This window comes from Solanum lycopersicum, chromosome 5 (assembly GCF_036512215.1).
Source record: "Solanum lycopersicum chromosome 5, SLM_r2.1".
NCBI lineage: Eukaryota > Viridiplantae > Streptophyta > Magnoliopsida > Solanales > Solanaceae > Solanum > Solanum lycopersicum.
Genome location: NC_090804.1, coordinates 66,745,457 through 66,759,271, shown reverse-complemented (window position 1 = coordinate 66,759,271; position 13,815 = coordinate 66,745,457). Strand labels below are relative to the sequence as shown.

Below are 13,815 nucleotides of genomic sequence, written 5' to 3'. Positions count from 1 at the left end.
CTTCGATTTTTAAAAAAAGATATTTTTTTCGATTTAATTATGATACAACTCAAAACACGAATATATGACACATGAGGTTAGATTCGTCACAATTATTTCATTTTAAAATAAAGTTTCATTATTTTTTTAAATCTTTTTTGGACCCAAAAAAATTGATGGTACATTGAAGCAAGTGAGGAAAAATATGTGTTACTTTCCAGAGTTCAATTTAAAAATAATAATTAATATGAAGATTTATCATAAGATTTATTTTAATTGATGTGTAGTATTTTTTTAGATATAAGGAAATGATTTGAGAAACATGTAATTAATATTAAGGGTATTATTAAAAATGATAAGTATTATTTCCTTTTACTTGTATTATATGGAAAAACGATGTAAAAGTTTTATAAATTAAAAAATTAAAAATTTGAAATATTTTTGAAAACATATAGAACTGATTGACTCTTGAAATTTTATCTGTGTCATATAACTTTTTTTTTTTTGAAAAAAAGGTAGTAATTAATATATATTGTCTGAAAACTAAGTGAATATACTATAAATTCAATAATTAATAATTTAAAATATATTTAAAAATTCATAGTAATAAAAATTTAGACGACTCTCCAACTTTTCGTATTACTAATTCATGTCAATTTGATGCACATTTTAATTTTTTAAAATTAATTTTGTACTTTATAAAATTAATCTTATTAATCATGTTTTGAAATCTCCAACGTTTTGGCACAAAAATAATCTCAATTATTTGAGTGCAGTAGGTGATTTTGTAATGTAATTATTTCTAATTCACTTGGTTCATCTTTATTTATCGCATTTTGACTTAACACATCATTAAAAAAATAATTATTAATATACTTTTTACCAAATTGTTAAATCATATTTAATAGTAAGTTTTAGAAAATTATTTGAAAAAAAAATATTTAATGCTTAGAAAAAACATGAAAAAATATAATTGATCTTTTTTTATATGTCAAAAATAATAAATAAAAATAAATGAAGAGAATAATTAACATGGTTCAACGATCTCTAAAAATCTAGATCTCAAAATACTTCGAAAATAGAGTCCTTCATTAATTTATTATGATCATCATTACCCATGCTTCCACACCTAACACTAAATATTCTTTTTTGTTTGATCAAATATGAGAAGTTATCTTGGAATAGTTATTTCCTTCATTATATATCGTAATTTATTCTATTATTTTAGTATAAATGGTAGGATAAATAATTTAATATTTCTAATCAAATAAAAAAATAAAATAATGAAAAATTTGCACATATCTCGTTAGTTTAGTAGCAGTTGATTATTTAGATATAATTTAGTTTGCAATATCACGAATCTTATAAGATTTTGGTTCTCCAGATATGTCCAGATACACATGATCAAATTAGTGTATAATTTGTTCGAGATACATTATATTCAAGTGGATTCACATGTATTTGTTATTCAAAGAAAATCTCACTCGCCTCTCTCTCATCTCGCTCACCATCCATTCTCCAGTATGAATCACTTCAGATACATACATAATGCATATATCTAGTATTATTCATATGTATATACAGTACATACGAATCTCGCTCGATTCCCTCTCCTATCTTACTTGTTTATCTCTCTATTTTAGTGTATCTGGCAGTAAAAATACATATATCCAAATTATAATATCTTAAATTGCATGCAAAACGACTTCTCAGTGTACAAAAATATTTCCCCATAGTTATCCCTCCCAACTAAGTGGGCTTCCTTTCCCATTTGGATTAGCCCAATCTCCAAACTTGGCCCAACACTATCTTCAATCATCACCACTTTTAACCCCTAGTGTATGTGACCTATTTATTTCCTTTCTTTTTGATCACTAAATCATCCACTTTCCAAAAGGAAAAAAGAAAATAAGAATATAGCTCGAGTCGTAAGTCGCTTTTGATAAGAAATGTTTTACCTTTAAAATGAAAATCATCAAAAATAATAATCAATTCTTAAACAATCTTATCAAATAAATAAACTATAGTTCGTAAACAAGATATCAGAAATCTTGAAGTGCTACATTAACATATTACATATCTACGTTACATGTTCCTCTTATAAATAAACATTTATGATTATAAACTTTCAAATATATATAATTTTATTTAAAAAACCACCAATAAACAATAGCAACAACTAGTTATTTTTTAATATAATCATTTTATATCATACGATCAATTTTTTCTCATTGAGCGGAGCATGAATTATTGTTTCAAAATTTAAAACGGTGAATCTTTTATCACAAAACATAAACTTGTGAGTCCAGTTTTATACTTATTTATTTTTTTAAAAATTACATATATACATGTAAAATTTTATTTTTAAAGAATTTGAGATTGAAAATTATAATCCTAAATTACATATTTAAAATTACAATATGAAACCTATTGTGTGGAATAATTACCATTTGGTCAAAATTTTGTTCAATACATGCGGCATCGTTTTGTCAATTAGCCGAATCTAACGACGTCGTTCCATATTGTGCTTCTTTCTTCTTCACTACTGAAGCGAAATTATTTTCGAATCTATCAGAGTGAAGTAGCTTTGACGGCGATGGCGGCGGCGGCGGCGTGTTCTTCATACACCGGTGAAGTGACGGAGAGAAGAGGTATACCGGCGGCATCATTCGTACAAGACGTTCAGTCTTATCTCAGCCAATCTGGTCTCGATGTTAACTCTGCTCTTGCATTCCTACAAGAAAGGTCCGTTTTCGATTTTTGTATGATGATGATTTGAAACGAGCTTAAATGAACATGTGAGGATTTATATAGCCGATCCTAACTTATTTCGGACTTAGGCATAGTAATTGTTGTTGGTAAGAAATGTTTTGCCCAATTCATGGTGTCTAGGTCAGCTTGTTCGCATCTAGATACCAAGTAACTATGTCCACAAAGGCAATCAATTAGCGTTTAATTTGAATCTGCGACCTCATGGTGCTAAATCCACTTTATTGACGACTAAGCCACACCCTTGAGTGCATGAGTCATCATATATTGAAAGAGATTTTTCAGTTTATATTTATTGGAAATTGGTTATTCACCAAGTATAGTTTCAGTCTTCAGGATATTGTATTGTTGGGAGTTCTGTTATTCTATGAATGTTGAACCTTGCTGATATTTAACTTTTATCCAAACCGAAGGTGAAATAGTAGGCAAGGATTAGACCTTTAGCGACGTTGATGCTATATTAACTCAACAACAACAATATTACCAGTGTAATCCCACAAGTGGGGTTTGAGGAGGGTAGTGTGTACGCAGACCTTATACGTATTGTAGGAGGTAGAGAGTTTGTTTTGCGATAGACCTTTCGTTCAAGGAAAAGTCAGCATGTGGAAAAAAAATAATCAACAGGAGTAGATGTTATATTGACTCGTTTTAAAGAAAGCATTATAGTAAATGGTTAGTAGGACCTTGACCAATAGATTCTCTCTGTTCTTTGTCAGTCTCTCACTAAATTCTGATGGAGTCCTTGGACTTGGGGCTGCTGAGAAATCTAAAGCATTATGTTGTTTTGGAGATTAAACTTGAATGAGCAGGTTTGGATTTGATAACCGTTGGAATGAAATTGAATGGAATGGCTGACTATGTGGTTGTGTAAGTTTGTTGAATGATAATGAAAAAATGAAAAAACTGATTAGGCTTTGGTAATTCTATTACACTTATAAGTCTTTATCAAAAAAAAAATAAATTGAACTTTATCAAAAAAATACTATTAACTTATAAGTAGGGTAACTCTTAGGCCTTGGAAATTCTATTGCACTTATAAGTAGGGTGAGGTCTTATTTAAGTGCAAAGAATGAAGAGGACAAGAAGCAGAGAAGGAAATGACGAGAGAAAAAGGAGGGACAATAGACCATTACAGCTTTACAAACCATAGATCAAATCTTATGCAATCAGATCCTTAAATCCATTCTTGACTAAATAACGTCAATTTTTTCCTTTTTCTCGGGCTGACTTCATCTAGACAAGTAGATGCTTGTCTAGTTCTGTTGAGGCCGTTGATTTTGCGAAGGCCCGAGATCCCCATCCTCGGGCTGAGAAGTGTCCACATGAGTTCGTTCAGGTGTTTACACATTATTGAACTTTCTTCCTGAGCTGCAGGACGAAGATCTTTCTATTAATAAATAGGAATGAGTGTTCGCTATAGGCAATAGGATCCATCTGCTCTTTTTTAGGGGAGCACTGAAATTTAACTTTGATTGGATGTGTTCCCAAAGCGATCGCTATCCTTTCCTTGCTTTCTTCACCCGTATGACTACAAATATGAAAAGTGTGTGTACTTCTGTTTGCAATGACTGGAATTTGTGGTTATTCAGTATCTGTGCTGTTCTATTGTCAAAGTCCCATAGTCTTTATGTCCTCTTATCGTTCTACTGAGTCTCTAGAAGTCCTCCCCAAATGTTGGTAGTTTTGAACTTATAATAACTTCTTTGCTTACACTTTCTTGTATCATCTATTCAGTGTCGTAAAAACAAATTTAGCATGGTGTGCATGCTCTTAATTGCGTAAAAGTTCAATAAAAGCAAGATGACAGAAGTTTGACTTAAGATACCTCTGAGTTCGGTTGATCAATTAATACATATTTGGCATCATTGCATGTTGTGTTCTACTTGTCTTTCAGAAGCAGATCAAAGAAGTTATATCATTTTACCGAAGAAATAGGAATGAAATCTGCTTTTGTTTCAATCCTGTGATTTTTCGCGTAATACAATCTTAACATAGAACTCATGTAACAAAAGCTTTATGAATGGTATCTCATGCATTCTGTTAACTATTTCTGTTACTAATAAATCATAGCTCCAGATTAGATACGAGAACAAACTAATTAGTCCTGCGTTAGAAATTCTAACCAGTGGTTACTTTACTTATGGTCTCCTTTTGTTTGTATGTTCTTCGTTTGCAGACTTCAGCAGTACCGAGTGGTTGAAATGAAACTTCTGGCCCAGCAGAGGGATCTTCAGGTACACTTATTTTGTTTAATTTCACAGTATTAATCCCTATTTAAGTAATTCCTAATATTTACTTCTTTGGTTTGACTTGTACTTTGAATTGAGAGGGTCATAATGCAATTCAAAAGAGAAGATGTTCTTATGTCACTCTGGCCCTTTGTTGATTCTTCCGTAAGGTTGACGGAAATTAGAGAATTGTACTTTAGTCTTTGCATCTAGTGCTGCGATTCCCGAGATGAGAAGTCTTAAAGCTGAGATAGTCCTCCCTTGTCATTGAAAGAAATCAAAATAGAATTTACATTTAGAATGTGCGTTTGGAATCTATTGCTTCATGCAGAAGCCATGTATAGGATACTCTTCTTAGCACATGCCCAAACTTAGTTATAATGGGACCAACGTATGAGAGTTACAGTTTCGTCACTCTTCAGAGTAATGACTTTTAACAGCAACATTTCCTCAATCCCAAGCTAGTTGGGGTCAACTACATGAATCCTCAAAATATAGAAGCCTAAGCCTTTTTACAATTTCCTTTATTATATATAGGTTTCTCCACATTTTGAAGCTGTCAGTGCGGGTTTTGTTTTACTTAATTCTTGATTCATTTTTAGAATTCGATAACAGAAGGGAATTTGTTTGTTGACATGTAGAGGTTGAATTCATATCATAAGATTGCCACAGAGGGGAGAATACCTGCCCAATACAAAAAGACCATTGAAATATGGACAGGTTAGGTTAATGTATACAGAAGAAGTTCCATCACAAGGGATTTTGTTTGTTGACATGTAGAGGTTGAATTCATATCATAAGATTGCCACAGAGGGGGGAATACCTGCCCAATACAAAAAGACCATTGAAATATGGACAGGTTAGGTTAATGTATACAGAAGAAGTTCCATCCAAATATTTAAACATCACTATTGCCACCTATGAAGCATTATTGATCTACCAACCAAAAACGAAGATTTAAAAGCTGGAAGTTGCCTTTCCTCTGAAACTGCTGTCTCTTTCTCTCTGTCCGAATGCACCAAATATGCATAGCGAACAGTTTCCAACTATGGTGGTGTAAAGGAACCGTTACATCTTATGCATAATAGAATTGGGAGTGTCCTCTTAATCCAGCCTGCTAAATATAGATTGCCTCATACATTTTTGACAATTTTCATTTCCGCCATTTATAAGTTGCTGTTTAGATGCTGTATTGCTCAAATCCTTGAATTTTACATGTTTGACATCTATTCTATGATCAGTCTAAGTCATTCTGAGAGTTTCTCTTTTAAACTGCTTGATGTTTTTATAATGTTATCTTTGCTAACAAGTGGACAATTGACTACTACTCCTTCACTCAATGCAGGCAAAGATTCCTGACATAGAGAAATGCTTGGATATAGTTGCTACTTTGCAAGCTAAGAAGGACAGCAATGAGGTTTGTCCCAGTGCTGCATGTTTTTCCGATGAATGGAACTTTACTGAAGCACTCTTAGACATTTTCATTTTAGTTGAATCTTGATTAGTAGACTATTTTCCTATTTTATTTAACTAGATCTGTAATTTGATTGTGAGAAAGCATTAAGTTTTCAATTCAAAAATCGTATTTATATGATATATGTGAGAAAGCATTAAGCCCATTACTTACACTTCATTACTTTAAGTAGTTGAATTGTGAGTTTTAAATGGGTAATTGCTTTAAAAAAAGTCAGACAGGGTTTTGATCTCTCGACTCTCTACCCCTGATTTACTTCACTAATAACTTCCAGCCAATGACCTGCCCCCCCCCCCCCCCCCCATTTTTTTGTTTTATTAGTAGTTTGTCTTATGATATTTAACTGTCATGTTAACTTGTTCCTGGTTTGGTTTTTCGCGTTGGTTGCAGGCACTAGTCGCTGATTTTGAAGTGTCAGAAGGTATTTATTCCCGGGCTAAGATTGAAGATGCTGAATCTGTGTGTTTATGGCTAGGGGCAAATGTCATGCTACAGTATTCATGCGAAGAGGTATGTAACTAGCTATTGGAAGATCTCTGAAGCGCATGCATTCTTGGATATTTGAAGTATTGGTCTTTACATTTTGTTCACTGTATAGGCTACTGCCCTTCTTCAAACAAACTTGGAAAATGCAAAAGCCAGTTTAGAGGTTCTTGTGGCTGATCTACAATTTTTGAGGGATCAAGTGACAATTACTCAGGTACATTTTAGCTTTCTGCATTAACTCTCATCTAGGTAGAACTTAGCTTGTACTGAAGTGCTGCAGTATTGCAATGTGTTGTTTGCTCCCGCTGTTTCAATTTTATGTCTTACTTCCATTTTTAGTCTATTTTTTTAGCTTTCGATATTCAATAATTTTTAATTCCTACATTGTACATGATATCTTTAAGAACACATCTTTACTTTCAGATCACAAAATTCAAAAGTCTTCTTTACTTTCTTAAACTTCGTATCCAGTCACAGTTACGGCACATAACATGAAACCGAGGGAGCATTAACTTCTTCTACTTTAATCTTTGGAAACATCGGTAATGCTTATTCTTTTATCTGCTATGGCTCAGGTCACAACTGCTCGTGTATACAACTGGGATGTTCATCAACGTAGAGTTCGACAAGCTACCACTCCCAAAGAATCATGAGACACATGACATTGCATCACAGAGTACGGTTCATATCTTTTTGGTTAATTTTTGAACTGCTGTTACAAAAATCATGAATTTGTTTGGTTTTGCCATCGTTAGTGAGTTAAATCTTTGCATCAAGTTTAGCAATTTTTACTTTATTTTGTGAGCTAAGAGTCAAAGAGTATCTGACCTGTTATCATGTTTGTTTTGTTGTTTCCTAAATACAATATATAGTAGCCAGCCGCATGTACTGGTTTTGAGTTCACACATTAGGTCAAATATTCATTATGGTTTGCTCTATAATTTATGTATGTATGGCTTTACTGAATGACCAGAAACGCGTCTTCTGCCATTGGGGTTGGAGACGCGGATTCAAGATTTTAACAAAATTTGTACTTCAGATTCTTTAATAACAACAACGAATATACTGAACTATATATTAGCAAGAGTAGAAATCGTAGCAGTTAAGAAATGACAATCTTTTATATATAAACTAATTAATTCATGGATATACTATAAAAATTATAAAAATTACTCGTTCTGACGAAGGATATTCAATTGACCATCCTCCGTTGATTGAGTGGGGGTATGACTGTCTCCTCAGTAAAGACAGTGTATTCTGGGGGTCTTTGTAGAATTTCAAAAGTACGTGTTGACAAATTTAATTGACACAGAAATTAGTTTACATCAAAAATTGAATGCTTTGGACACATACAATGACTATTTTTTGACCATATTTTTTTGTGTTTTGTATGACAAAAAAAGTAGTCTAAACTCTAAAAGGAAGCAAGTTAATGTAACCTTTAATTAATTTATATTTTAAAGTATCATAGTGTTATATTATAGTTTAATAATAATAAAAATTTATCATGAACATTGTTTCATTGCCACATTGATAATAAAACTAAAAGAAGAAGAAAGAAGTATTATTTCATATACTTTAATTTGTTGTTTTATTTTCCTTTTAAGTTTGTTTGAAAAAAAATTACGTTCGTTTTTATAATCTTTTTAATTTTAACTTTCAATACGACATGTTTAAAATTATAAAATTAAATTTCATTTTTAATTTTTAAATTTCGTATCAAGTTAAATACAAATAAATAAATTAAAACGCAGAAAGTAATCGAATAGATTAAAGATATATGATATATGGCCCATGACAATGATGAGAAAAAAGAATACAGAAAACAGAGAAAAAGTAAACGAATAAAATAATAGATCGTAAGTAGAAAACGCGTTAAGATTAGCATGTGCTTTGTCTCTTAAAAAAAAAATTGCTCTCCTAATTTTTCGATTTTATTTATTTTTACTTGTTCATTATATTAAAAATAAAATTTTTAATTTAACTCATCCATTTTAACATCAAGAATACTAACAAACACCCATGTGATTCAACGGCGGAGCTAGCTACGTCTAGATTATCAATTCAATCGACCATATATACTATAATAAAAATAACTTTTAATAGTAATTAATTATCGGTAACTAATACTTCGTTCTTAGAGTTTATAATAATGGTAGATCTAATAATAATTGAATAATGTTAATTTTTTTTTTAACATTTCTAACTAATGCGTATATTTGTTGCTGTTAAAAGTTATTTTCAGTACAGTGACAGTAATTCATGTATTGCATGGTGTTGAAACTAGTTAAAGTCTTAGATGTAGCTTGCATATAATTGATAACGTGTATCATGACTCCCATTGTTAAATTACATAAATATAATTATAAGATAATGTTTTTTTTTCTTAATTATCAAACACTAAAAAATAAATAAAAGAATTATTTTTTTATGAAAAATATTCTCTTTTCATACTAGACTAACCTTAAGTTCTTAAATTATTTTTGTTGTTAACTATAGTTACTCCATTATTTTATTACATTTAAATTTGTGATTTAATAAACTATCATTTTTTATTTATTATTTTTTTATAATTAAGGAATATTACTAAATTAAGAAAGAAATATATGGGGAAAAAAGAGAGGGAAATAAATCACATTCTTGTATCCCAATTTAATTATAATTTTAATTAAGTATTTTCCGGTAGCCGGTCAACAATAACGCGTGAGAAAATGCTTGCCAACTCTTGAATGACACATTTTATCGAGTTTTCGAGAAGTTAAAAGCGTTTATTTTAATAAATCAAGATATTTTATTAATATTTTTTTATTTTAATTTATTTTTTGTTAGTTGGTAAAAAAAAAACAGAATGACATAGTTTTATATTTTGCAATAAATTTAGTTTTGATCTGTTTATTTTAACCTTAATGAAATAATTCCTACCCGCAGAAATATCTATGATTCAATTTAAACTACAAATTTTAAAATTCTTTTTTTCTTAAACTTCACGATAAGTCAAACTAATTCTTATAAACGTGTTTTGAGATAACGGTAGGAGCAATTTTTGAGAAAGTAAAAAAGAGTATATACTTAAGTACCGTTAAAAAGTTTGGTCAAATATTAATTTTTGAATCGTAATTATTAATCAAACACAAATTACTTTCGCACCTCGATTTCCGAGGTTGAAAAATTATAAAATATTCCCCCTTGGACCACCCTTTTTTTTAAAATTTTATTTTACACTAATATAAACACAAAGAGTCCTCTTCACACTTAGACAAATTCTCTACATTATCTCTTTCGATGGAGAAAGAAAATAATGTAAGAACAGAGATTACAAATACTTCAAATTGGAGCTCCAACGCCATGTTTGATATCGAAAAAGATTATTCGTTAAGTTTTTTATTAGAAACAATGTTTGGTGTTGACGAACATCGAAATTATTGTTATGATAACACTACAACTAGTTCTATTTTCGATTTGCTAATGATTCCATCTCATCAGCAACAACTTCAACCTCAACGTTTTATTACTTGTTCGTCACTTCCAGAATCATCATCGATATTATTATCTGATCATTTGATTAATAACGTACCAGTAACACCAAATTCATCGTCGATTTCTTCATCATCAACTGAATTAGCTGCTAATGATGATCATCAACACAAGTATAAGAAACAGTAAGCAAAATATTTCTTTTTTTATTTACTTAGTTTAAGTAAACCCTATATGATAAGTTTTTATAGCCATGTTAAATCATAATATTAATCTAATATTTAACTGATTTTTATTTTTGGGGTCAAATGTGTAAAAGAAATTGTTTAATGAAAGGTGGGTATATGTTTGCTCTGATACAATATTGATATCGGAAATGTTCGCTGTTATTATGAGTTTTTTGTCGAAAATCATCCATTAACTGTACCTCAAACTTAAATGACGTCTTTGAAGTATCATTTTTAGCTGAAAACATCCTTCAGGTATTTGAAAAGTGAACATTTTTCATCCTTAATTAACAGATTACCCACAAAAATACAAGTCACCCCTTGTAATTATTATTGTTAGATACACCAAAATACTATCGTGAACTTGGAATTGAGTTTAACATTATGCAAAATCTTTAATTTGATAGTTTTTTTCAATTTATTTTTCATGTAATTTGATATTAAAAATATTATTAGTTGAAATATGTTTCTTCTTAATTGAATATGCTTGAATGAGCGTTTGTTGGAGCCTTCATGTACTTTCTCATAGAAATTTAGGAAAAACTCTATTTTAGATTCTTAAACTTATTTATGAATTCCACTTCGACATCACCTGGTAGAAATTAATCCTTAAACTTCAAAACTTCTTGTTCTTCATAGCGCTTCTCCTCCAGCTCCCTCTTCTGTCGTACATGTGCTCACCATAAACACTTCCTCTTCTAATAATGTAAAATGAAAGTCAAATGCAAGACATAATCAATATATTGATCACATACAATTTGACTATAAAAATGGTAAAGATAATTAAGCTCCAGCTTCGTTCCGTTACTAAATATTTTTTGTTTAAGTAAGCAATAGTGTCTAAGATTTTTAATTTTTTTTTTCAAGAACCTCTTATAACAGGTAATGAAATTATGCTGGAAAACTTTTATTGATAGTCCCGTGAAAACTGCTCATGTTTTTGTTGTATCGATAGTTTTTTGATGATATCTAACAGAAGGATGAAAATTGTTCACTTTTAAATACTTGAAATATGTTTTCTGCTAAAAATGATACTTTAAGATGTAGTTTAAGTTTTGGGGTATATGTAATGATGTTTTTGGCCAGAAACTCCTCTTATTATCTCATAAAGTTTTTTTTAAAAAAAGTTTTGAGAGAAAAATTATTAGTTGAATGATCATACGAGAAATTTATTTATTTTATTGATTATTTGAAGTTTTGCAAAAAGTGATATGAGTTTTTGTTGGCTTAGGTTAAAACCTAATAAGAAGAAGCAAAAGGGGGAAAAGGAGCCAAGATTTGCATTCATGACAAAGAGTGAAATTGATCATTTGGATGATGGTTTTAGATGGAGGAAATATGGACAAAAAGCAGTAAAAAATAGCCCCTTTCCAAGGTATATACCAAATATATTCATCTATATACAATTTGCAAAATGTTTCAATATTTTTTTAATTTGTATATACATTCTATGTTTACCTATTAATTACAACAAGTAAGAATATTCTGATAAAGGTATAAAAAATTTCCACATTCTTTAATTTGAATTTAAGTTTTTTATTTTACGGTTAATGACATGCTCTTATATATAGTCACCAAAAATATCATGACATATTTAAAATTACAAATTCTACGAAACACTTTCGAAACACTTTCGATTGTGGATGCAGGAGCTACTATCGTTGCACAACATCATCATGTGGTGTGAAAAAGAGAGTTGAAAGATCAATTCAAGATACTTCAATAGTTATTACAACTTATGAAGGTGTTCACACACATCCATGCCCCATAACGCCACGTGGATGGGTCGGAGTTCAACCGGTAACCACCACCTATGGTGGCCGCGTTGGCGGTGGTGATGGTGGAGGAAGATGTTGTCATTATGGTGATTATTCCTCTTCCTTATTTTCAACTAATAATTCACTACAAGAAAAAAGGTTTTGGAGTTCTTCTAATTCCTCTTTGGCTAAAGATGATCATGGACTTCTTCAAGATATGGTGTCATCACGTATGAGAAGTGATCTTATAGAAGAGTAGGAAAAGCGAGTACGATTTATATAGTCGATCTCAATTTATTCGAAAGCTAAGTTGATAGTAGCAAGTTCTTTTATTAAATGGTGTTATTTTTTTCTCTCCATGTTGTAGAATTCTTTGTAGTAAAATCATTTTGTCTTTCATCAAATTAATCTCATTTTACTCATTTATTACATACACATTATCAAACAATAATAAAACCTTTACCAGATTAGTTAATTGTCACTGGATCAGTACTGTTGCTACACGGTTTAGAAACATTTACAAAGAGTTAATCAATGTTTTGAATTTAATTAGTCAGGTCTCAAAACGAGCTACGAACGAAAAAACAAAAGAAAAGAAGTATATATGTTGTCCAACATGCATGTTAGGGTTTCCTATAAAGTGTGCTAATAAGGAAATCAAATTTTGACGTAAATATTTAGCAATATGGATAGATTTGTTTCCTTATCAATAAGTATAACAAATTTTTTATCTAGCTTCATCTTATACTAGATAAAATTCATATATTAGCATAGTTCTTTTTGTCCTATAAAAAATTCATTTTCTTGGAAAATAAATAATTCTTTATCACCATTTTCCTATATATATATATATATATATATATATATATATAAGAAAGATGAAAAGTTGTGAAGAAATTAAATAATTTTAAAGGTAAGTTTCCACAAGTGGAAAACTTATGAGGACTTCACTTTTCTAGTATGAATCATCTATATGTCAAGTTGCTTGGTGTATAGTACTTTTTAAAAAAACAAAAGATAGATTTTTTTTAATAAAAAAAAGCAAATAATAATAATCGTAAAAGCTTAGTCAAACATACTATTAATTCGCCTTTTCCACTTTTATTGAATTTAGTCTACGTTAATTAGTTAAAACTATGTGGTAAGTCCCAAGTACGTACCTATAAATGTGGATGGTACCCCTCTATTCCACCATATATCAACTATGTAGTTAATTAACTTTGAGATAAGGGGACTACCTACAAAACCTTCTTTTTTTCTTTGTATGTCAACGTATTACTTTAACGCGCACATGACACGATTTTTTCATGACACATTATTTCGTTATTTTAATTTCTTTCATTTCTGTATTCCCTTTTTTTCAAATTACTTGAAAATGCATATTTTAAGTCGAAAGTATATTGAAAATTGATAGAAATAAG

At 30.3% G+C, this 13,815-nt stretch overlaps 2 protein-coding genes across 2 annotated transcripts; both read left to right on the top strand.

The window, feature by feature from the left end:
* The first annotated feature begins 2,375 nt into the window (after positions 1 to 2,375).
* On the top strand, positions 2,376 to 7,839 carry LOC101265132 (prefoldin subunit 3). The gene is made up of 6 exons (XM_004239832.5): positions 2,376 to 2,724; positions 4,925 to 4,982; positions 6,322 to 6,393; positions 6,841 to 6,960; positions 7,049 to 7,150; positions 7,512 to 7,839. The coding sequence occupies exons 1-6, from the start codon at positions 2,576 to 2,578 to the stop codon at positions 7,587 to 7,589; spliced, it is 579 nt and encodes a 192-aa protein (XP_004239880.1). The 5' UTR covers positions 2,376 to 2,575; the 3' UTR covers positions 7,590 to 7,839.
* A 2,351-nt stretch (positions 7,840 to 10,190) lies between these two features.
* On the top strand, positions 10,191 to 12,864 carry LOC101264826 (probable WRKY transcription factor 48). The gene is made up of 3 exons (NM_001365810.1): positions 10,191 to 10,595; positions 11,869 to 12,012; positions 12,287 to 12,864. The coding sequence occupies exons 1-3, from the start codon at positions 10,219 to 10,221 to the stop codon at positions 12,651 to 12,653; spliced, it is 888 nt and encodes a 295-aa protein (NP_001352739.1). The 5' UTR covers positions 10,191 to 10,218; the 3' UTR covers positions 12,654 to 12,864.
* Positions 12,865 to 13,815: the final 951 nt, after the last annotated feature.

Excerpts from the sequence above, each read along its gene's own strand:
- LOC101264826 (NM_001365810.1), top strand. The coding sequence starts at position 10,219 with ATGGAGAAAGAAAATAATGTAAGAACAGAGATTACAAATACTTCAAAT. Across the intron at positions 10,596-11,868 it reads CAACACAAGTATAAGAAACA|GTTAAAACCTAATAAGAAGA; the intron begins GTAAGCAAAATA and ends TTGTTGGCTTAG. Across the intron at positions 12,013-12,286 it reads AAAAATAGCCCCTTTCCAAG|GAGCTACTATCGTTGCACAA; the intron begins GTATATACCAAA and ends TTGTGGATGCAG.
- LOC101265132 (XM_004239832.5), top strand. The coding sequence starts at position 2,576 with ATGGCGGCGGCGGCGGCGTGTTCTTCATACACCGGTGAAGTGACGGAG. Across the intron at positions 6,394-6,840 it reads CTAAGAAGGACAGCAATGAG|GCACTAGTCGCTGATTTTGA; the intron begins GTTTGTCCCAGT and ends CGTTGGTTGCAG. Across the intron at positions 6,961-7,048 it reads TACAGTATTCATGCGAAGAG|GCTACTGCCCTTCTTCAAAC; the intron begins GTATGTAACTAG and ends TTCACTGTATAG.